The sequence below is a fragment of the Piliocolobus tephrosceles genome, chromosome 4, assembly GCF_002776525.5.
Source record: "Piliocolobus tephrosceles isolate RC106 chromosome 4, ASM277652v3, whole genome shotgun sequence".
NCBI classification, from domain to species: Eukaryota; Metazoa; Chordata; class Mammalia; order Primates; family Cercopithecidae; genus Piliocolobus; species Piliocolobus tephrosceles.
This window is the reverse complement of record NC_045437.1, coordinates 136,657,071-136,680,913: the sequence shown is the minus strand read 5'-3', so window position 1 is coordinate 136,680,913 and position 23,843 is coordinate 136,657,071. Positions and strand designations below refer to the sequence as shown.

At 39.7% G+C, this 23,843-nt stretch overlaps 1 protein-coding gene across 2 annotated transcripts in view; it reads right to left on the bottom strand.

The window, feature by feature from the left end:
* Positions 1-23,843, bottom strand: part of FAM114A2 (family with sequence similarity 114 member A2) — a 53,786-nt gene that overhangs the window by 12,504 nt on the left and 17,439 nt on the right. For both annotated transcript variants that reach the window (XM_023226924.2, XM_023226925.2), the window contains exons 10-12: positions 9,571-9,650; positions 806-928; positions 199-338 (exon numbers count right to left, since the gene is read on the bottom strand). In XM_023226924.2, the coding sequence (XP_023082692.1) occupies positions 199-338; positions 806-928; positions 9,571-9,650 (343 nt within the window). The remainder of the gene's footprint in view (positions 1-198; positions 339-805; positions 929-9,570; positions 9,651-23,843) is intronic.

Below are 23,843 nucleotides of genomic sequence, written 5' to 3'. Positions count from 1 at the left end.
ATAAAAAGAGCAGATTTATAATGCTGATTTATCATGGTTCAACAAAAAGGAAAAAACAACCAAAATAAACAAACCGTCTAATATGTGGATGGGTGTGAGGTGAATGGTTTCTTGAGAGAGATGTTTATAAAACTTTGGAAATAGGCCAAGAAAACTCCTGCAGTTTGCATCATTTAGAGGAATTCTGATTACACTTACTGGGAAAGAGTTTGGCTCCTTTCTATGGCTGTCACTTCCTGCTTCCTGCCATGCAGAACCAATGCAGCTGTTTTGTGGAACAGTTCAATTGAGCAAGCAGTCAGTTCAGCTAGGCTCCGAATTGCAAACACATGGATATCCTGGATGGAAAAACAAAACAAAGCATAGCATAACAATTGGTGGAAATGATACCATCTTACTTCTCTCATACTACAGGATTTGTAGCAGAGACTAATAGTTGCCTTCCAATAGTGTCTTCTTCTTCCACAGAGATGTAATTTTACAGCTGGGCTCAAAGCTACAAACACAAAGGTTCCCCTGTAGTCAGGTGTGACCAGGTAACTAAGTTTTGGCCAAATGATTTAGATAACAAGCGTCAGGCAGCAGTTTCTGGGACTCTTCCTCATGACAAAACACACATGCATCCTTTCTCTCTTTTTTCTTCACTCCTCCTTTAATCTTATAGTCTGGATCTAAGATGCTACAATCCTAGATCACAAGGTTGAAATTATGGATAGCAGTGTAAAAACTAGGAGGCTGGGTCCTTGATTGTGATACATCTCAAATCTACTAAAACAAACAAAAAAGCCTTAGTTGCTTTGGCTACCTCTATTGAATTTTTGTTGACTTGCTCAATATTTTCTGCTTCCAACTGTTTTTCTCCTTCTTCATTCTCTGCTAATGGCTTGGTCAGAGACTTCCTGATCCATTCGTGGGCGGTATTTCTTGCCTAAATAAGAAAAATATTGGCCATCAACAATTCAATTCAGTTCACCAAAATTACTATGCACCTACCAGGAATACAATAGCATCCTAGAAGTAACGGCACTTGTTCTTACCTGAACATACCATCTAGCTTTTCAGTCCTTATCCTACTAGTCTCAGCAACACTTATCACTGCTGTCCATCATTCCTTTTTTAAATTGTCTAACTGGTGGTTTTTTTTTTTTTTTTTTTTGACAGAATTTCACTCTTGTTGCCCAGGCTGGAGTACAACAATGGCACAATCTTGGCTCACTGCAACCTCCACCTCGTGAGTCCAAAAGGTTCTCCTGCCTCAGCCTCTCAAGTAGCTGGGATTACAGGCGCCCGCCACCATGCCAGATTTTATTTACTTAAAGTCTTTCAAACAATGGGAACATTGTTTTTTTAGTAGAGATGGGGTTTTGCCAGGTTGCCCAAGCTGGTCTTGAACTCCTGACCTCAGGTGATCCCCCTGCCTCGGCCTCCCAAAGTGCTGGGATTACAGACGTGAGCCACTGCACCTGGCCTCTAATCAGCTTTTCAAAAAACCAAGGTATAATTTACATACAGTAAAGTGCACAAATCTTCAGAGTATGGCTTAAGAAACGTTTATATGTGTATATGCCTGTGAAACTGTGATGAAGATATAGAATATTTCCTCATCCCTAGAAGGTCCCTTCATGTCCCTTCCTCGCCAATACTGTTCCAACCATGTCTCCCTCCTCCTGCCCAAAGGCAACCCCTCTTCTGCTCACTATAAATAATTTGTCCTGATCTTAAAATGCATAAAAATAGAAATATAAGTTCATTTTAATTTGTGTCTGGCTTAAGCACAACATAATGTCTGTTAGATTTATCCATGTTGTTGCATGTATTAGTTCATTCATATTAACTGCTGTGTAGTATTTCATTTTATATACAGTCATGCACCACATAATGATGTTTAGGTCAACAACAGACCACATATATAATGGTGGTCTTGTAAGATTGGAATACTATATTTTTACTCTATCTTTTCTATACCATTGTGTTGCAACTGCCTACAGTATTCAGTACTGTAGCATGCTGTACAGTTTTGTACAGAAGCAACAGGTTAAACGATATAGCCTAGGTATATAACAGGCTACATCAGCTAGATTTGTGTAAGTACACTCTCTGATATTCGCCCAATGACAAAACTGCCTAATGATGCAGTTCTCATAACATATCCTCATCAATAAACAATGCATGATTGTATATATCACAATTTATCCATTCTCCTGATAATGAATCTAGTTTTCTTTGGTTTTTGTAACCCCACTTTTTTCTGTTCTCCTCTGAACTTTATGATCATTCCTCCTCAGTCTCTTTTACATATTGATCCTAGTCGGCCAGTCTCTTAAACACCAGTATTATTTGGAGGTTTAGCCTTCACTCTTTACTTGTCTCATCCTATTCCCTCTCCATCCATCCTATGCCAGTGGTTTTAACTATCCTCAGCCTACTGTTGACTCTTAGATCCTTATTTCTAGCCCTGACCTCTCCTGAAAATTTATTCCAAATGCCTGCTAGACAAAATACTCTGCAGGCATCACACATATAACAAGTAAAAACTTTGAACTCATTGTCTTTCTCTTCCTACCCCCAAATTTTTCAACCCTCTTTCATTTCCCAAAGTTTCAGAAGTGCCACCATGTACCAGTCACCTGAGCCAAAATATAGGTGCAATCTTAAATTTTTTTCCTCTCCAATCAATCACCAAGATGGTCTGATTTTATCCAAGTCCCTTGTTACCCTCTTCCTTCCCGTCCTCCTCCTTCCTATTACCACTTCTTGAGTTCAGAGCCACTTCATGACTGGTCTCCCTGCTTCTGATCTGTTTATCTTAAATCTATCTTCCATAATGCTACCAGTGATCGCTCTTAAGCCCAGGGCTGACCATTCCTCTTTCCTTCAATGGCTCCTCATCAACTAGATCACGTTCTTTACATGATGTAACAAGTCTCCATGACCTAGACCCTACCTACTTTTCCAGCCTCATCTCTTAACATTTTCCACTTTATGTTCGGTAAGAATGACCTCTACTGTACTTGTTCTTTCAATCCTCTACCCAGATATCATCTCTTTCAAGTAACTTAAATTTAGTACTTAACCAAATATAGTAGAATTATCTGTTTCCTAACTAAACTATGTATTATAGGATAGCTAGAGTGTGTTTTATTTGGCTTTGCACACCCAGTGTCCAGAACACTGGGAAGAACATCTACTGTTTTGGATATGGATATGACCAGCATCCACATCTCCTTTCTTCTGGTGGCAGGTTCTAGATTCTCCTTAGTTCATGTGATCTGCGTGGAGCTGCTTCCATCTTTTGGTTCCAAAAGTTGGCAAACCATTCAGATTTAGTTACTGAGAATATTAATACCCGTGTCCACAGAGTAAGTGGTTCATAGATTAAAAAGTAACCCCAGCCAGAATCAATGGACATCAGTCCCAGGACATCTGGTAAAATTATCAACAAAAAGAAGTGTTCTTTTAGTTGGCGTTACTGAAATGGAAAAAAGTCACCCACCCTGAAGCTGCCAATGGTCATTTTACCACCATATGGAAAAGCTTCCCTAAGAATGAAGCTAAAACAAAAGGAAGCAAGCCAAAAGACACAGATAGGGATAGAGATAGGTTCCTGAATAAAGCATGCCTGAAGCCAGTTCTCCTCCTTGATTTTCTGTTTTCTTGAGCTACTGAATTCCCCTCTTTTAAATTAAGTTTGTTATTTTTTTAAGTTTCTTAACTTGAGTTTCTATCATTTGCAAGTGAGAGTCCTGGTTTCTCAGAAACTGTTTATTACCATCTACTTTATTAACTTTACATACACAGAATGTGTTCAAAGCTCTTACGAGGTAATAGGAATCCAGAGAAGACTTTGAGAGTGATTCTAAATGAGAAACACAGGTTTTATTACATGCACAGTACTGGAGTTAGACCTTGAAGGATCAGCAAGTGGGGCTACACCCAAGGCCACCTGAATGAGCTAAAGCAGACCTGTGTTCCCAGAATTTCACTGTAGGGTTCTTTCCCTACATTCCCCCACAAAAACATTCAGGAACAATCTAGCTCTGATCTATACCTGCCCATTACTTAAGCATTAACCTCTCAAATTCAAAACACCAAATAGCATGAACTATAAAAAGGCTTGGAAACAGAAAAATGCAAAGTGTTTAGGCAAACTGTGAGATATCTAGCAAGACCAAAATATAAGATACAGGCATTTTACTCATTCATTCATTTATTGCAAATATATACTAACACTGTGCCAGTGCTGGGGACTCAATGGTGAATAATACAAACTAGGAGCCTGCTCTTCTCTCTCCTAATAAGGCAATTAACAAGCAAACAAACAAATACATACATAAAGAAAATAAAAGGGAGTAATGATGAGTATGGGTAGAAGGTGGCTTGAGTTTGGGTGGTCAGAAAAGGGTCTCTGAAAAGTTATGTTTCAGCTGAAACCTGAAGGAATTGGCCATACAAATATTTAGGCAACAAGAGTTGTAAGCACAGGGAAATCAGTGTGGTACACCTGAGAAACAGAACAAAGGCCAGTAAGGAAGAATATAGAGAATGGGGAGTGTGACAGAAAATTAGGTTGGAGTAGTGAGATTTATAGAAGAGAACAGTGAGAGATGAGGCTGGAAAGAATCCTAACAGTTGACTAATAATACAAACAATATGTTAAATTCTTTGCAATATCTTCGAAGAGACAAAATGAGTAAAAAACGAAGGATTACTTTATCTGAGATTTAAAAAGAAAAATGGAAAGTGATAGACCACATAAAAGAAAAAATTGATACCATAAATTTAATATACTTGAAGGAGTTTTTTGTTGTTGTTGTTTTTTTTTTTTTTTTTTTGAGATAGAGTTTCACTCTGCTGCCCAGGCTGGAGGGAAGTGGCATGATCTCAGCTCACTGCAACCTCTGCCGCCCAGGTTCAAGCTCAGCCTCTCGAGTAGCTGGGATTATAGGCACCCGCCACTGCGCCCAACTAATTTTTGTAGTTTTAGTAGAGATGGGGTTTCACCATCTTGGCCAGGCTGGTTTGAACTCCTGACTTTGTGATCTACCCACCTCGGCCTCCCATAGTGCTGGGATTACAGGCGTGAGCCATCGCCCCTGGCCAGGAGATATTTTAGTACGCATAGAGCTTACCCAAAGTGACCTCTCTTGTAATAAATATATTAAGTGAAATCATCACAAACTATTGTGCCAACTCAAGGGAATTTATTATCCTTTTCCAAAATTATTAATGTCACCCACGCCCACAATTCAGTCTGGAACTTTCCAGTTGTTGAGATCTGCAGATCTCAAAAGGTACCTTTGAACTTGGATTCTCCAAAAGCTTATTTATTTCCAACAGAAAAATAATAAGGCCTAGAGAAGAAAATGAATTTGCCCAAGGCCACATCACATGTGAGTATCAGAACAAGAATCAGAATCATAGAATCATATTCCCAGACTACTAATTCAGTGCTCTTTCCCCTACATCACAGCCTGCCATATAAATCTTTTAAGGGTCAATGGTTAAGGCCTTGATCCTTAATCAATCTAAATCTTAAGTCTCAATGCCTAAAATTTAAACAATCTGAAGACTGCTTTCAGAGAATGGCTAGAACTGCCAGATAGATAAGGAGTTACTGGTCTTCCAAAAATAATTATTAATGTGATCTCTCATTAAGCATGTAAATTATGTCTTTCTCATGATGATTTCCCTAGCACCTAGCAAACTACTAAGCACAATAAAGGTTTATTGAACATATATGTATATTTATTGAACAGCTACATGTAGAGGACATCGGGCTATCTTCCATGGAGCCATCAACAGTGAGCATTTATTTACTATGAGCCAGGCAGTTTGTAAGAGCTTTGTGTGTGTGAACACATTTAAACCTCACAGGAACCCAACATTATTATCACTCACCACACAGAGACAAAAAAAAATGAGACTCACAGAGGTCAAGCAACTTGCTAAAGGTCACACAGAAAGTAATAGGTAGTAGAGCTGGAATTTTAAGGAATAGGTATGTACAGATCCTGCCTTCGAGAAATTTAAGCTTCAGGATAGGAGGTAAGATAGACATATTTTTTAAAAACTGTGATAAATGTATACTTATGCACTAGGCTAAGTGAAAAAGGCAGAGTGCTAAGAACAAATACAGTATGTTGACTTTTCCATCAGAGGAGATAAGAAAATATATCTGCTTATCTTTACAAAAAGAAACTCAGGAAAGATAAGCCAAAAACAAGAAAGATGAATACCTACAAAAACAGGAGAATGGAGTGGAAGGGAAGTGGGAGGGAGAGACCTGAGTATATTTTTTGTGCAGTTTGATTTTTGGAAGCGTGTTAATACCCTACATATTCAAAAACAAAATTAACACATAGGCAGTAAATAAAACAATTTTTTGTAGATTACTTTTATAGTACAGATTAAATATCACTTATACGAAAATCCAAAATTCCCCAAAATTTGAAATTTTTTGAGTACCAATATGATGCCACAAGTGAAAAATTCCACACCTGACCTCATGTGATGGGTTGCAGTCAAAATGAATTCAAAATTTTGTTTCATGCACAATTTTTTTTTTTTTTTTTTTGAAACAGAGTCTCACTCTGTCGCCCAGGCTGGAGTACAGTGGTGCGATTTCGGCTCACTGCAAACTCCGTCTCCTGGGTTCATGCCATTCTCCTGCCTCAGCCTCCTGAGTAGCTGGGACTACAGGCACCCACCACCACGCCCGGCTTGGCTGATTTTCTGTATTTTTAGTAGAGACGGGGGTTCCACCGTGTTAGCCAGGATGGTCTCGATCTCCTGACCTCGTGATCTGCCCGCCTCGGCCTCCCAAAGTGCTGGGCTCACAGGCGTGAACTACTGCGCCCGGCCTCCATGCACAAAATTTTTAAAAATATTGTATAAAATTATCTTCAGGCTATGTGTACAAGGCATACATGAATATAAATAAATTCTGTGTTCAGACTTAGATTGCATCCTCAAGATACAGCACTGTGTGTGTATGTGTGTGTGTGTGCGCGTGGGCAAATATTCCAAAATCCAAACAAAAATCTGAAATCTGAAACAGTTCTCTGTTCCAAGCATTTTGGATAAGGGATGCTCAATCTACAGTATAGGCAAAGCAATAAAATCATTTCAGACACATCTCATAATTAAGGAAATGTGCTAACATTGTTGGGAGACAAGGTTCCTACTGTAGAAGAGAGATACAAATGTGTAACAGGGAAAGGCAAGGAAAAACCCTGTAGGGATGGATTAAAATTGGAGTTACATTATGTGTGAAGTCATGATTTCTAAAATACATATAGGTGTACATGTGCACATATGTATCTACATACATAACACATATAGGTGCATACGTACCTGAGTATATTTTCTAGCTCTGCTGACAGCCTAGAATCAAAGTCATGCCAGTGGCAATGAGTACACTTAGTACCCAGGTCTTGGTTTATGAAACCAAAAATCAATGAATCATGCTTTCTCAAAGAAATGTCTGGTTGTAGGGCTGGGGCACAGAAGGTATAAGATATAAGAATATCTTGTTATGCCAGAAAGGAAGCACCCCAAAATGATGGAGGCATGCCACCTAGGAACCAGCTTGAAAGACAAATCTGAACATCAAAATATTAAGGACAGTGATGAATTACAAGCCAATGGGGAAAAAGCAGAACTCCATGAAAGCATATTGACAACAAATAAAAAAAAGAATGAACAAAATTCTTTTCTGAATTTTGTTCAAATTCAAAAGAAAAAGGAGAAAAGGAGAGCTCATGACTACACTGGAATGCTTAAAGCCAACTGGTAAATCTTCACACTAGATATTGGTGCAAGAATCATAAATAGATGCTAGATTTAGGAGAGAAATTATGATGAGTAGCAGGATATTTGTATGGTCTTACAGTATCTCCTCACAGAACATTTATTGGCAAGATAGGAAAATAAACTGTAGCGCTACAGAAAGAAATCAGACAACACATTACCAGTAAGGGGTAGATGAATATCATGTACTTTTAGATGTGATACCTTGGGCAGGACACACCATCACTTACAGAGTATTTTGGTCAGGAATGTATAAACTGACATTAATCATGAGAAAGCATCAGACAAACTCCAAAGCTTGTTTTTCAAAAACGCTAGTGTCATAAAAGACAAAGAAAGGTTGAAGAACTGTTCTAGATTAAAGGAAACTAAAAGTACACGGCAGCTAAATTTGTGATCACGTACTGGCTCCAGTGTTGAAGGAAAAAGTTTGATATTATTGGATATTATTGGGTCAACTGATGTAACTGAAATACGGAAAACAGATTACAACAAATTAGTACAACGAAAGTACTAATGTTAAATTTACTGAAGTTGATAGCTATACTGTGGTTATGTAAGGGAATATCCCCATCCTTAGCAGACACATATTGAAAAATTTAGAAGAGCAATGTTTACAATTTACTCTCAAATAGTTACAAAAATAATATGTTTATCTATATGTGTATACGTGTATTTACACACACAGAGAAAAAGAACATATGTGAAAGCACAAATGTTTAAGCAAATGAGGTAAATATTAATAGTATTGGATTTGCATAAAAGGTATACAAATATTGTTTGTGCTACTCTTGTAACTTTTCTCTAAGTTTGATATTATTTCCAAAATAAAAAGCACTATAATACAAGATCAAAAGTGCTGTAGTAAAGTGTTACAGTACAGGTAAGGGAGATGAACTGCCTAGGGATGATCTAAAAAAGCTTTCTCAGAGAATACAGCATTTTCAATGGGCATAGGAGAGTGGGATAACACACCAAACATCATATTCCTTGCCCTGGGGGATGGAGACAAGGTGACTGGGTCGACTGTGCAATAGCTCTCACCTCTCCCTGGCCAGGAAATAATGTGCACCTGCAGCTGACTGGTCTTGAAATGCTTCTCAAGATTGGTAGAGGTGGGTAAAGAGGTAGCAAGCAGTCCATGACCCAGTGAACAGTGTCCCATGAGCAGGCACTGGCTTATATTTGCCACAGAACCTCCCTAACCACTCTGAGCTTTGATTAAAGTCTCTCCACATTTCAGATATAAGAAAATAGTTCCAGAATCAGCACCAAAAATAAAGGCCTTGGTCATAATATTCTCTCACTTCCATACGCCAAAGAGTCATTATCTGAGTCACTGGGCTCTGGGTAATGACAACCTCTAATCCCTATGGGCAAGGCCACATATCATTTCTAAATCATTCAGACCCCTGAGAACAGTGAGTCCTCAACAGAGGCTCACCCATTGGAATCATGAGGCTGGTCAGCACTGCCAACTTTTAATGACCAACATTGTAGCCTAAATTAAGCTTTCAGATAAGCAAAGCATCCCAACTGAGAACAGGTGAAGATGGGACACGTGTTGGAGGGCAGATGTGGGTTCAACACACTAACCTAGAGGAGCAGAAGGCAAGTAGATGCAGAACCCAATTCTGGGTATAACGAGAATATACCCTCGATTTTGGTGACACCTCTGCCAGGAATTTATAATCTTATGGTCTTTATCCACTACATTCTTACAAGTAAAATAATGAAAATCACCAAGAAGCAATAACTTACCCTGGCAAGTTTCTCTGGTTTGGAGGAAACGTGCAGCTGGGAAAACAGCTCTGTTATGTCCTTGGTAAAATCTTCATCCCCTAAAAAACCAAGTCCCATATAAAACACTCCAGAAAGACTGCTGAGGATCATGAGGTGGCAGGCAAGGAGGAAGAGGAGAGGAGTGGTAATAGCAGTAGCAGTAGTAGTAATAACAATAGCAGCAGCAGTAATGTACATAAGCATGGTGCTTTAGTGCTTATAGTATCCTTTTATGTATATTATATCAATAAATGCTTCAATGGGCTTGAGAGAAAAGTGACATTATTCCATGTTAGAGATGAAGTGATTAAGGCTTGAAGACATTAAGTGACTTCCCCAAGACTGCATAGTAAAGATTACTGGTCAAACCTTAGTCTTCCTACTCCAAGTCCAAATCCTGTGCTGTGCTTTTTGCATTACATCCAGAGCATGAATGTAGAAATGGTGACAGCATAGACTAAGCAAGTACTGTGCATGCACTTCCAAGAAAGTGGAATTTAAGTTGGGACATCAAACTTGAGTACAAGTTAGCCAGGAGAATAGGAAGTGTTTCAGGCAGAGAAACAAATGCAAAGAGCCAAAGGTGAAAGAAAGTATGCCAAGGAGTTTAATATGATTTAGAGTATCTAACATAACGGGGAGAAGTGATAAGCTTTCTAGAAAGGTAAGATCCAGATAATAAAGGCCATATAATCGATGGTGACAAATTCAAACTTTATAATGAGGAAGTGAGGAACCACTGAATGGTTTTAAGCAGAAACAGAATTACATTTAAATTTTGGAAAGATCACTTTGATGGCTGGGTGGAGAATGGATTAGAAGGGGGAAAAGAAGGGAGGCAGGCTGAGGCAATAATCCAGGATCCAGGTAAGAGAAAATGGTGGATAAGAAGAAAAGAGGATCAATCATTACGCATCCATCATAATTAAAAATAAAAAGAAGAGAAGCAAAGGGGATTCCAGAACGTTGGAAGGATGGTAAGGAAGCTGTTGGAGTTAGTCTTGTGAAAGATGATGGAGAACCAGGAACACTTACAAAGAAACAAACAAGCAAATGGGTGACTCAAAATCAAAAAGCAATTAGCAAATCCAAACAAACAGTGGGAAACGCTCTCTTCCCCTCCCTACTCATCTGAATCCTATACACTCCCTGCTTTGTGGTCCAGCCCAAGGCTTCTCTGCAACATGGAATGCAGAAGAGAACTCTTGTACATAGAAATCTTCTAGCAATCTACTTACAGTCTATAGAATATTTCTTAATTCACTACAGTTTGCCAGGGCAAATCATTACTGCTTCATACTCAGCATTTTGCTTAATATTCCCAGGAACAAAAAAGTGTATCTTGGCTCTTCTGTCTCCATCCACTATCCTTTTGTCCTTCTCTCTTGGTATTTAAGGCAGAAAATTAAATGATTTCGTGATCTCAGGTATAATAAGGTTTGGGAAAAGCTGATCTCACTAATTGACACAACTCTTCCTACATAAGACATTAAAACAACTGCTAATAACATTCTACTATTTAGGTAGACATTTTGTTTTCTCAAATAATTTGTAATTTGGATACAAGGGATGAATCTGAATCCATAGTGGGATGCATATACCCAAACAGGTTCACAAAATAATTCAATGGAGGGCAGGAAATAAAATGGACTTTTTATTTATAGAAATTTATCTCATTCTACTAAAAAATTCTATTTTAGGGTATATTTTAGAATGTAAATTATAATTATGGTAGTACATATAATTTATATAAATTAAATTTATATAAATCTTCCAAGCAGGAAGACTCCTTCTGAAAAAAGGAATCAGGTATATATGGTAGAGAGGCAAGAGCCCAGGATGCTGATGGAAAATGAAGATAACCAACATCATCGCTGGTTCTGTGGTATTCTCTCCCCTCTGAAAATCACCACTTTTTTAAAAAACAGCTTCATAGAGACATAATTAAATACTAAGGTCACGATTGCATTCTCAACCAAAATCACTGGGAAAGGCTGGGGCACAGTGAGTGGTGGGGGAAATCCAGTGCTATCTTTTCAGAGTTCTGATCTCTGGAGAACATGTAGGAAAAAAAAATCACAGACACAAAACCATCTGTTTAGAAAACTGCTTGGAGTTCTCTGAACGGTATTTAAAGACTGGAATTTCTGATTACTATGGAAAGCCAGATGTTGAGTAAACTGAACAAATACTGTTAATGGCACTACAAGCAAATAATTTAAGTTTATAAATAACTGAGGATTGTCATGTAGGGCTTGATTAGGAAATTAGGAACAATGGAGCAACTTATAAAAATCAAAATTAATTTATCGGTTTCCTGCTAAGACTTTTAAAATGCATATTTTTACCTATTTCTTTATGCCCTCCTAACAACGAAAATAATAGCCACATTTGTTGAGTGCTTACTATGTGCCACATATTAAATACAGTATTTCATTTAATCCTTATAACTTGAGAGGAATTAGCATACTCTTCTTACAGGTGAGGAAACAGAAGCTCAATGTTAAGTAACCTCCCAAAGTCACATGGCTTAGTAAATGGCAGATCTTGATTTTGAATCCAAGTCTAATTCCAAAACCCATCCTTTTATTCACCACGCTATACTGCCTTCTCAATATCTCAAGGCAGCTTTAGAAACTTGTATTCAAGAACCATTTTCTAATCAGGACAAGTACCTTTACATAGAATAAGGTATCATTTAGCAAGATGGTATATAGCGAGCCAGTTTGACTTCTTAGTTAGGACACAATGCAGAACACAAATGGAAACAAAAAAGAAAAAGCCCTGAAAGTAGGAGAGATCACGGCAGAAAGGAGGCAGGAATAGACTGCAGCTCCCACTCGGATGGACAGAGCAGCACGTGGAGGCTCACATTGTAAACTTCTGCTCCAGAATGACTGCAGGAACACATTAGGAAAGCCGAGAGAACCCATACACCCTCTGAAGGAAGTGGATTGCTCCTGCAGGACCTGGGAGACCTCACAAATACTGTGAGTGCCCAAACAGTGTGGAAGTGGGAAAGGGAGATCATCCGCCCCGGAACACACACCCCATTTGGGAACCTGAAGGTCTAGATTACGGGAGACAAATCTGACCTCATTGGAGCTGAGTCAACTTAGAGAGCCAAGTGAAATACAGGGGTAGAGGAAGCAGTAGGAAAACCCCTGTGGGCTCGCTGGGTTCTCTAGCAAGCAATTTCCACCTTGCCTCACAGGGGTTCTTGGGGAGGACGGCCAGAGGCACTGGGAAAAGGCCACAGGGAGAAGGAAACCTCCAGTTGAACTTCGTAACAATTTGAACTGATAGAGAACTCTCCTTAACAGAACTCAGGAGAGGGCATGAATCCAGTGTGTGGACTCCACAGGCAGGGGAAGAACAAAAGCCCTACTTGCTTTCACAGCTGGGAGGTGGGTAGTCTGGGACAAGTTCTCAGCCCTGCTTGCTCACTGCCTGGAAATAGACTCAGTGTGGTTGGGGGGTGGGCACAGTAGGAGTGAGACCAGCCCTTTGGGTTGCATGGGAGCTGGGTGAGGCCTGTGACTGCTGGCTTTCCCCCACTTCCCTGACAACCTGCATGACACAGCAGAGGCAGCCATAATCCTCCTAGGAACATAACTCCATTGACCTGGGAACCTCATCCCCATTCCCCACAGCAGCCACAGCCAAGATCTGCCCAAGGAGAGTCTGAGCCCAACCTTGCCCTTCCCACCCTGATAACTGAAGACAAAGAACATATACTCTTGGGAGTTCTAGGGCCCTGCTCACTGCCTGTTCTTCTCCACACTACCACAGCTGATGCTCTCTTGAAAGTGCCACCTCCTGGCAGGAGGCCAACCAGAATAAAAATAGTGCATTAAGCAACCAAAGCCAAGGATGCTCACGGAGTCCACATCACCCCCCTGCCACCTCCACCAGAACAGGTGCTAGTATCCACAGCTGAGAGACCCACATAGATGGTTCACAAGACTGTACAGACAACCACCAGTACCAGACTGGAGCCAGGGAGACTTGCTGGGTGGCTAGATCCAGAAGAGAGATACCAATCACTACAGCTCAGCTCTCAGGAAGTAACATCCCTAGGAAAAGGGGGAAGAGTGCTACGTCAAGCAAATACCCCGTGGGACAAAAGAATCTGAACAACACCCTTGTGCCCTAGACTTTTCCTCTGACAGAGCCTACCCAAATGAGAAGGAACCAGAAAACCAACTCTGGTAATATGACAAAACAAGGTTCTTTAACACCCCCAAAACCACACTAGCTCACCAGCAATGGATCCAAACCAAGAAGAAATCCCTGATTTAACTGAAAAAGAGTTCAGAAGGTTAGTTATTAGGCTAATTAAGGAGGCACCAGAGGCAAAGCCCAATTTAAGGAAATTTAAAAAATGATATGAGAAGTGACGAGAGAAATATACAATGAAATAGATAGCATAAATAAAAAACAACCAAAACTTCAGGAAACAATGGATGCACTTACAAAAATGCACAATGTTGCAGAAAGTCTCAACAACAGAATTGAACAAGCAGAAGAAAGAACTTCAGAGCTCATAGACAAGGTCTTCAAATTAACCCATTCCAACAAAGACAAAAGAAAAAGAGTAAGAAAATATTAACAAAGCATCCAAGAAGTCTGGGATTATGTTAAATGACCAAACCTAAGAATAATCAGCGTTCCTGAAGAAGAGAAATGTAAAAGTTTGGAAAACGCATTTGGAAATCGAGGAAAACTTCCCCAGCCTTGTTAGAGACTTAGGCATCCAATACAAGAAGCTCAAAGAACATCTGGGAAATTCATCACAAAAAGACCATTGCCTAGGCACATTGTAATCAGGTTATCGGAAGTTAAGACAAGGGAAAGAATCTCAAGAGCTGTGAGACAAAAGCACCAGGTAACCTATAAAGAAAAACCTATCAGATTAACAGCAGATTTCTCAGCAAAAACCCTACAAGCTAGAAGGGATTGGAGCCCTACCTTCAGCCTCCTCAAACAAAACAATTATCAGCCAAGAATTTTGTATCCAGTGAAACTAAGCTTCATAAATGAAGGAAAGATAGTCTTTTTCAAACAAACAAATGCTGAGAGAATTTGCCACTACCAAGCCAGCAGTACAAGAACTGCTAAAAGGAGCTCTAAATCTTGAAACAAATCCTGGAAACACATCAAAACAGAACTTACTTAAAACATAAATCTCATGACCTATAAAACAAAAATACAATTAAAAAAAAAAATGATGTACAGGCAACACAGCACAATGAATGGAATGGTGCCTCACATCTCAATACTAATGTTGAATGTAAATGGCCTAAATGCTCCACTTAAAAGACACAGAATTGCAGAAAGGAGAACTCACCAACCATCTGCTGCCTTCAAGAGATTCACCTAACACACAAGGACTTATATAAGCTTAAGGTAAAGGGGTGGAAAGACATTCCATGCAAAAGGACACCAAAAGCAATCAGAGGTGGCTATTCTTATATCAGACAAAACAAACTTTAAAGAATCAGCAGTTAAAAAAGACAAAGAGGTACACCATATAATGGTAAAAGGCAGTGCCCAGCAGGAACATATCACAATCCTAAACATATATGCACCTAACACTGGAGGTCCCAAATTTATAAAACAATTGCCAACAGACCTAAGAAATGAGACAAGCTAGGGGCAGTGGCTCACGCCTGTAATCCCAGCATTTTGGGAGGCCAAGGTGGGCGGATCACCTGAGGTCGGCAGTTCGAGACCAGCCTGACCAACATGGAGAAACCCCATCTCTACTAAAAATACAAAATTAGCCAGGCGTGGTGGCACATGCCTGTAATCCCAGCTACTCAGGAGGCTGAGGCAGAAGAATCGCTTGAACCTGGGAGGCAGAGGTTGGGGTGAGCCGAGACTGCACCACTGCACTCCAGCCTGGGCAACAGAAGCAAAACTCCGTCTCAAAAATAAATAAATAAATAAATAAATAAATAAATAAATAAATAAATAAATAAATAAAATAAAAATGAGATAGATAGCAACACAATAATAGTGGGGGACTTTAATACCACACTGACAGCACCTGACAGGTCATCAAAACAGACAACAAAGAAACAATGGATTTAAACTATACCCTGGAACAAATTGACATAACAGATACATACAGAACATTCTACCCAACAACTGCTGAATATACATTCTATTCAACAGTGCATGGAACGTTCTCCAAGATAGACCATATGATAGGCCACAAAAAGGGCCTCTACATATTAAAAAAATTGAAATTATATCATGTACTCTCTCAGATCACAGTGTGAATAAAACTAGAAATCAACTCTTCAAAACCATGAGAATACATGGAAATTAAATAACCTGCTCCTGAATGATCACTGGGTCAAAAATGAAATCAAGATGGAAATTAAATTCTTCAAACTGAATGACAATAGTGACACAACCTATCAAAACCTCTGGGATACAGCAAAGGTGGTGCTAGGAGGAAAGTTCATAGCCCGAAACACCTACATCAAAAAGTCTGAACGAGCACTAACAGACAATCTAAGGTCACACCTCAAGGAACTAGAGAAGTAAGGACAAACCAAACTCAAACCCAAACCCAGAAGAAAGGAAATAACCATGATCAGAACAGAACTAAATGAAGTTGAAACAAACAAAAATACAAAAGATAATTGAAACAAAAAGTTAATTCTTTGAAAAGATAAATAAAATTGATAGACCATTAGCAAGATTAAGCATCTCAATTAGAAACGAAATGGGAGACATTACAACTGACAACACAGAAATACAAAAGATCATTCACGGCTGCTATGAACACCTTTATGCACATAAACTAGAAAACCTAGAGGAGATGGATAAATTTCTGGAAAGATACAACCTTCCTAGCTTAAATCAGGAAGAATCAGATACCCTGAATAGACCAATAACAAGCAGTGAGACCGAAATGGTAATTTTAAAAATTACCAACAAAAAAAAGTCCAGGACCAGATGGATTCACAGCAGAATTCTACCATTCAAAAAAGAATTCGTACCAATCCTATTGACACTATTTCTCACAAGAGAAAGAGGGAACCCTCCCTAAATCTTTCCATGAAGCCAGTATCACCCTAATTCCAAAACCAGGAAAGAACATAACCAAAAAAGAAAACTACAAACCAATATCCCTCATAAGCACAGATGCTAAAATCCTTAACAAAGTACTAGCTAACCAAATCCAACAACACATCAAAAAGATAATCCACCATGAACCATGATCAAGTGGGTTTCATACCAGGGATGCAGGGATGGTTTAACACATGAAAGGCAATAAATGTGATATACCACATAAGCAGAATTAAAAACAAAAATCATACAATCATCTCAATTGATGCAGAAAAAGCATTCAACAAAATGTAGCATCCTTTATGATTAAAACTCTCAACAAAATCAGCATACAAGGGACATATACCTCAATGTAATAAAAGCCATCTGACAAACCCACAGCCAACACGATACTGAATGGAGAGAAGTTGAAAGCATTCCCTCTGAAAACTGGAAAAAGACAAGGATGCCCACTCTCACTACTCCTCTTCAACACAGTACTGGAAGTCCCAGCCTGAGCAATCAGACAAGAGAAAGAAATAAAGGGCATCCAAATCGGTAAAGAGGAGGTCAAACTGTCACTGTTTGCTGACAATTGTTTACCTAGAGAACCCTAAACTCTCCTCCAGAAAGCTCCTAGAACTGATAAAAGAATTCAGCAGTGTTTCTGGATACAAAATTAATGCACACAAATCAGTAGCTCTTCAATACAGTAACAGCGACCAAGCAGAGAATCAAATCAAGAACTCAACCTCTTTTACAAAAGCTGCAAAAAAAATAAAAAATAAAACACTTAGAAATATACCCAACCAAGAAGGTAAAACACCTCAACAAGGAAAACTACAAAACAATGCTGAAAGAAATCATACACAATACAAACAAATGAAAACACATCCCATGCTCAAGGATGGTAGAATCAATATTTTGAAAATGACCACACTGCCCAAAGCAATCTACAAATTCAACACTATCCCCATCAAAATACCACTACCATTATTCATTGAACTAAAAAAATCCTAAAATTTGTATGGAACCAAAAAAGAGCCCACACAGCCAAAGCAAGACTAAGCAAAAAGAATAAATCTGGAAGCATCATATTACCTGATTTCAAACTATACTATAAGGCCACAGTCACCAAAACAGCATGGTATTGGTACAAAAATAGGCACATAGACCAATAGAACAGAATAGAGAACCCAGAAATAAACCCAAATACTTAAAGCCAACTGATCGGCCGGGCACGGTGGCTCAAGCCTGTAATCCCAGCACTTTGGGAGGCCGATACAGGCGGATCACGAGGTCAGGAGATCGAGACCATCCTGGCTAATGCTGTGAAACCCCGTCTCTACTAAAAAATACAAAAAACTAGCCGGGCGAGGTGGCGGGCGCCTGTAGTCCCAGCTACTCGGGAGGCTGAGGCGGGAGAATGGCGTAAACCCGGGAGGCAGAGCTTGCAGTGAGCTGAGATCCAGCCACACTGCACTCCAGCCCGGGAGACAGAGTGAGACAGACAATCCACAGGGTGGGAGAAAATCTTCACAATCTATACATCTGACGAACGACTAACATCCAGAATCCACAATGAACTCAAACAAATCTACAAGAAAAAAACAATCCAATCAAAAAGTGGGCTAAGGACATGAACTGACAATTCTCAAAAGAAGATAAACAAATGGCTCTAAACACATGAAAAAATGCTCAACATCACTAATGACCAGAGAAATGAAAATCAAAACCACAATGCGATACCACCTTACTCCTGCAAGAATGACCATAATCAAAAAACCAAAAAATAATAGATGCTGGCATGGATGCAGTGAATAGGGAACACTTCTACATGGCTGGTGGGAACGTAAACTAGTACAACCACTATGGAAAACTGTGTGGATTTACCTTAAAGAACTAAAAGTAGAACTACCATTTGATCCAGCAATCCCACTACTGGGTATCTACCCAGAGGAAAAGAAGTCATTATATGAAAAAGATCCTTGGAGGGGTCCGTTCCGAGATGGCTGAATAGAAACAGCTCTGGTCAGCGGCAACCAGTGTGATCGACACAGAAGACGGGTGATTTCTGCATTTCCAACTGAGGTACCTGGTTCATCTCACTGGGACTGGTCAGACAGTGGGTGCAGCCCACAGAGGCCAAGCCAAAGCAGGGTAGGGCATCGCCTCACCTGGGAAGTGCAAGGGGTCGGGGGAGTTCCCTTTCCTAGCCAAGAGAAACTGTGACAGACTATACCGGGAAAATCAGGACACTGCCACCTAAACACTGCGCTTTTCCAACAGTCTTAGCAAACGGCACACCAGGAGATTATATCCTGTGCCTAGCTCAGCGGGGCCCACTCCCACGGAGCCTTGTTCACTGCTGGTCTAAGATCGAACTACCAGGTGGCAAGCCTGGCTGGGGGAGGGGCATCCGCCATTGCTGAGGCTTGAGTTGGTAAACAAAGCCTCCAGGAAGCTCGAACTGGGAGGAGCCCACTGAAGCTCAAGGAGCCTCTATAGACTCCACCTTTAGGGGCAGGGCATAGCTGAACAGGACAGAAGAAACTTCTGCAGACTTAAACGTCCCTGTCTGACAGCTCTGAAAAGAGCAGTGGTTCTCCCAGCACGGTGTTTGAGCTCTGAGAATGGACAGACTGCCTCAAGTGGGTCCCTGACTCCCATGTAGCCTAACTTGGAGACACCTCCCAGTAGGGGCCGACTGACACTTCATACAGCTGGGTGCCACTCTGAGACAAAGCTTCCAGAAGAAGGATCAGGCAGCAACACTTGCTGTTCTGCAGCCTCTGCTGGTGATACCCAGGCAAATAGGGTCTGGAGTGGACCTCCAGCAAACTCCAACAGACCTGCAGCTGAGGGACCTGACTGTTAGAAGGAAAACTAACAAACAGAAAGGAATAACATCAACAAAAAGGACATCCACACCAAAACCCCATCTGTAGGTTACCATCATCAAAGACCAAAGGTAGATAAAACCACAAAGATGGGGGGAAACCAGAGCAGAAAAGGTGAAAATTCTAAAAACCAGAATGCCCCTTCTCCTCCAAAGGCACACAGCTCCTCGCCAGCAACAAAACAAAATGGGACAGAGAATGATTTTGACAAGTTGGCAGAAGTAGACTTCAGAAAGTCGGTAATAACAAACTACTCCGAGCTAAAGGAGGATGTTTGAACCCATCGCAAGGAAGCTAAAAACATTGAAAAAAGATTAGACGAATGTCTAACTAGAATAAACAGTGTAGAGAAGACCTTAAATGACCTGATTGAGCTGAAAACCACGGCACGAGAACTACGTGGCACATGCACAAGCTTCAGTGGCTAATTTGAACGAGTGGAAGAAAGGGTATCAGTGATTGAAGATCAAATTAATGAAATACAGTGAGAAGAGAAGTTTAGAGAAAAAATAGTAAAAACAAAAGAACAAAGCTTCCAAGAAATATGAGTCTATGTGAAAAGACCAAATCTACGTTTGACTGGTGGACCTGAAAGTGACGGGAAGAATGGAACCAAGCTGGAAAACACTCTTCAGGATATTATCCAGGAGAACTTCCCCAACCTAGCAAGGCAGGTCAACATGTACATTCAAGAAATACAGAGACCACCACAAAGATACTCCTCAAGAAGAGCAACCCCAAGACACATAATTGTCAGATTCACCAAGGTTGAAATGAAGGAAAAATCTTAAGGGCAGCCAGAGAGAAAGGTCAGGTTACCCACAAAGGGAAGCCCATCAGACAAACAGCGGATCTCTCGGTAGAAACTCTACAAGCCAGAAGAGAGTGGGGTCCAATATTTAACATTCTTAAAGAAAATAATTTTCAACCCAGAATTTCATATCCAGCCAAACTCAGCTTCATAAGTGAAGGAGAAATAAAATCCTTTACAGACAAGCAAATGCTGAGGGATTTTGTCACCACAAGGCCTGCCTTACAAGAGTGGTCCTGAAGGAAGTGCTAAACACGGAAAGGAACAACTGGTACCAGCCACTGCAAAAACATGCCAAATTGTAAAGACGATCGATGCTAGGAAGAAACTGTATCAACTAATGGGCAAAATAACTAGCTAACATCATAATGACAGGATCAAATTCATACATAACAATATTAACCTTAACTGTAAAGGGGCTACATACCCCAATTAAAAGACACAGACTGGCAAATTGGATAAAGAGTCAAGACCCATCAGGGTGCTATATTCAGGAGATCCATCTCACATGCAGAGACACATATAGGCTCAAAATAAAGGAATGGAGGAAGATCTACCAAGCAAATGCAAAGCAAAAAAAAAAAAGCAGGGATTGCAATACTAGTCTCAATAAAACAGATTTTAAACCAACAAAGTTCAAAAGAGACAAAGAAGGCTATTATATAATGGTAAAGGCATCACTTCAACAAGAAGAACTAACTATCCTAAATATATATGAACCCAATACAGGAGCACCCAGATTCATAAAGCAAGTCCTTAGAGACTTACAAAGAGACTTATACTCCCACACAATAATAATGGGAGACTTTAACATCCCACTGTCAATATCAGACAGGTCAATGAGAAAGAAAGTTAAGAAGGATATCCAGGAATTGAACTCAACTCTGCACCAAGCAGACCTAATAGACAGCTAGAGAACTCTCCACCCAAAATCAACAGAATATACATTCTTCTCAGCACTACATTGCACTTACTCCAAAATCAACCACATAGTTGGAAGTAAAGCACTCCTCAGCAATTGTAAATGAAGAGAAATCACAACAAACTGTCTCTCAGACCACAGTGCGATCAAATTAGAACTCAGGATTAAGAAACTCACTAAAAACCACACAACTACATGGAAGCTGAACAACCTGTTCCTGAATGACTACTGGGTACATAACAAAATGCAGGCAGAAATAAAGATGTTCTTTGAAACCAATGAGAACAAACACACAATGTACCAGAAACTCTGGGACACATTTAAAGCAGTGTGTAGAGGGAAATTTATAGCACTAAATGCCCACAAGGGAAAGCAGGAAAGATCTAAAATCAACACCCTGACACCACAATTAAAAGAACTAGAGAAGCAAGAGCAAATAAATTCAAAAGCTAGCAGAAAGCAAGAAATAACTAAGATTAGAGCAGAACTGAAGGAGATAAAGACACAAAAAACACTCCAAAAAATCAATGAATCCAGGAGCTGTTTTTTTGAAAAGATCAACAAAACTGATAGACTGGTGGCAAGACTAATAAAGAAGAAAAGAGAGAGGAATCAAATAGATGCAATAAAAAAATGATAAAGGGGATATCACCACCGATCCCACAGAAATACAGACTACCATCAGAGAATACTATAAACACCTCTACGCAAATAAACTAGAAAATCTAGAAGAAATGGACAAATTCCTGGACACACACAGTCTCCCAAGACTAAACCAGGAAGAAGCTGAATCGCTGAATAAAGCAATAACAGGCTCTGAAATTGAAGCAATAATTAATAGCCTACCAACCAAAAAAAGTCCAGGACCAGACGGATTCACAGCCGAATTCTACTGGAGGTACAAAGAGGAGCTGGTACCATTCCTTCTGAAACTATTCCTATCAATAAAAAAAAGAGGGAATCCACCCTAACTCATTTTATGAGGCCAGCATCATCCTGATACCAAAGCCTGGCAGAAACACAAAAAACGAGAATTTCAGAGCAATATCCCTGATGAACATCGATGCAAAAATCCTCATTAAAATACTGGCAAACTGAATTCAGCAGCACATCAAAAAGCTTATTCACGAAGATCAAGTTGGCTTTATCCCTGGGATGCAAGGCTGGTTCAACGTATGCAAATCAATAAATGTAATCCATCAGAGAAACAGAACCAAAGACAAAAACCACAAGATTATCTCAATAGATGCAGAAAAGATCTTCAACAAAATTCAACAACCCTTCATGCTAAAAACTCTCAATAAATTCGGTACTGATGGAACGTATCTCAAAATTAAGAGCTACTTATGACAAACCCACAGCCAGTATCATACTGAACGGGCAAAATCTGGAAGCATTCCCTTTGAAAACTGGCACAAGACAGGGATGCCCTCTCTCACCACTCCTATTCAACATAGTGTTGGAAGTTCGGACTAAGGCACTCAGGCAAGAGAAACAAATAAAGGGTTTTCAATTAGGAAAAGAGGAAGTCAAATTGTCCCTGTTTGCAGATGACATGATTGTATATTTAAAAAACCCCATCGTCTCAGCCCAAAATCTCCTTAAGCTGATAAGCAACTTCAGCAAAGTCTCAGGATACAAAATCAATGTGCAAAAATCACAAGCATTCTTATACACCAATGACAGACAGAGAGCCAAATCATGAGTGAACTCCCATTCACAATTGCTACAAAGAGAATAAAATATCTAAGAATCCAACTTACAAGGGATGAGAAGGACCTCTTCAAGGAGAACTACAAACCACTGCTCAATGAAATAAAAGAGAGAGGACACAAACAAATGGAAGAACATTCCATGCTCATAGAGAGGAAGAATCAATATCATGAAAATGGCCATACTGCCCAAGGTAATTTATAGATTCAATGCCATCCCCATTAAGCTACCAATTACTTTCTTCACAGAATTGGAAAAAACTACTTTAAAGTTCACACGAAACCAAAAAAGAGCCCACATTGCCAAGACAATCCTAAGCAAAAAGAACAAAGTTGGAGGCATCACGCTACCTGACTTCAAACTATACTATATATATATAGTATAGTATAGTATAGTATAGTATAGTATATATAGCACAGTATTTGTATACTATACAAGTCTACAGTAACCAAAACAGCACGGTACTGGTACCAAAACAGAAATACAGACCAATGGAACAGAACAGAGGCCTCAGAAATAACACCACACATCTACAAGCATCTGATCTTTGACAAACGTGACAAAAACAAGAAATGGGGAAAGGATTCCCTATTTAATAAATGGTGCAGGGAAAACTGGCTAGCCATATGTAGAAAGCTGAAACTGGATCCCTTCCTTATGCCTTACACAAAAATTAATTCAAGATGGATTAAAGATTTAAACATTAGACCTAAACCCATAAAAACCCTAGAAGAAAACCTAGGCAATACCATTCAGGACCTAGGCACAGGCAAGGACTTCATGACTAAAACACCAAAAGCAATGGCAACAAAAGCCAAAATTGACAAATGGGATCTAATTA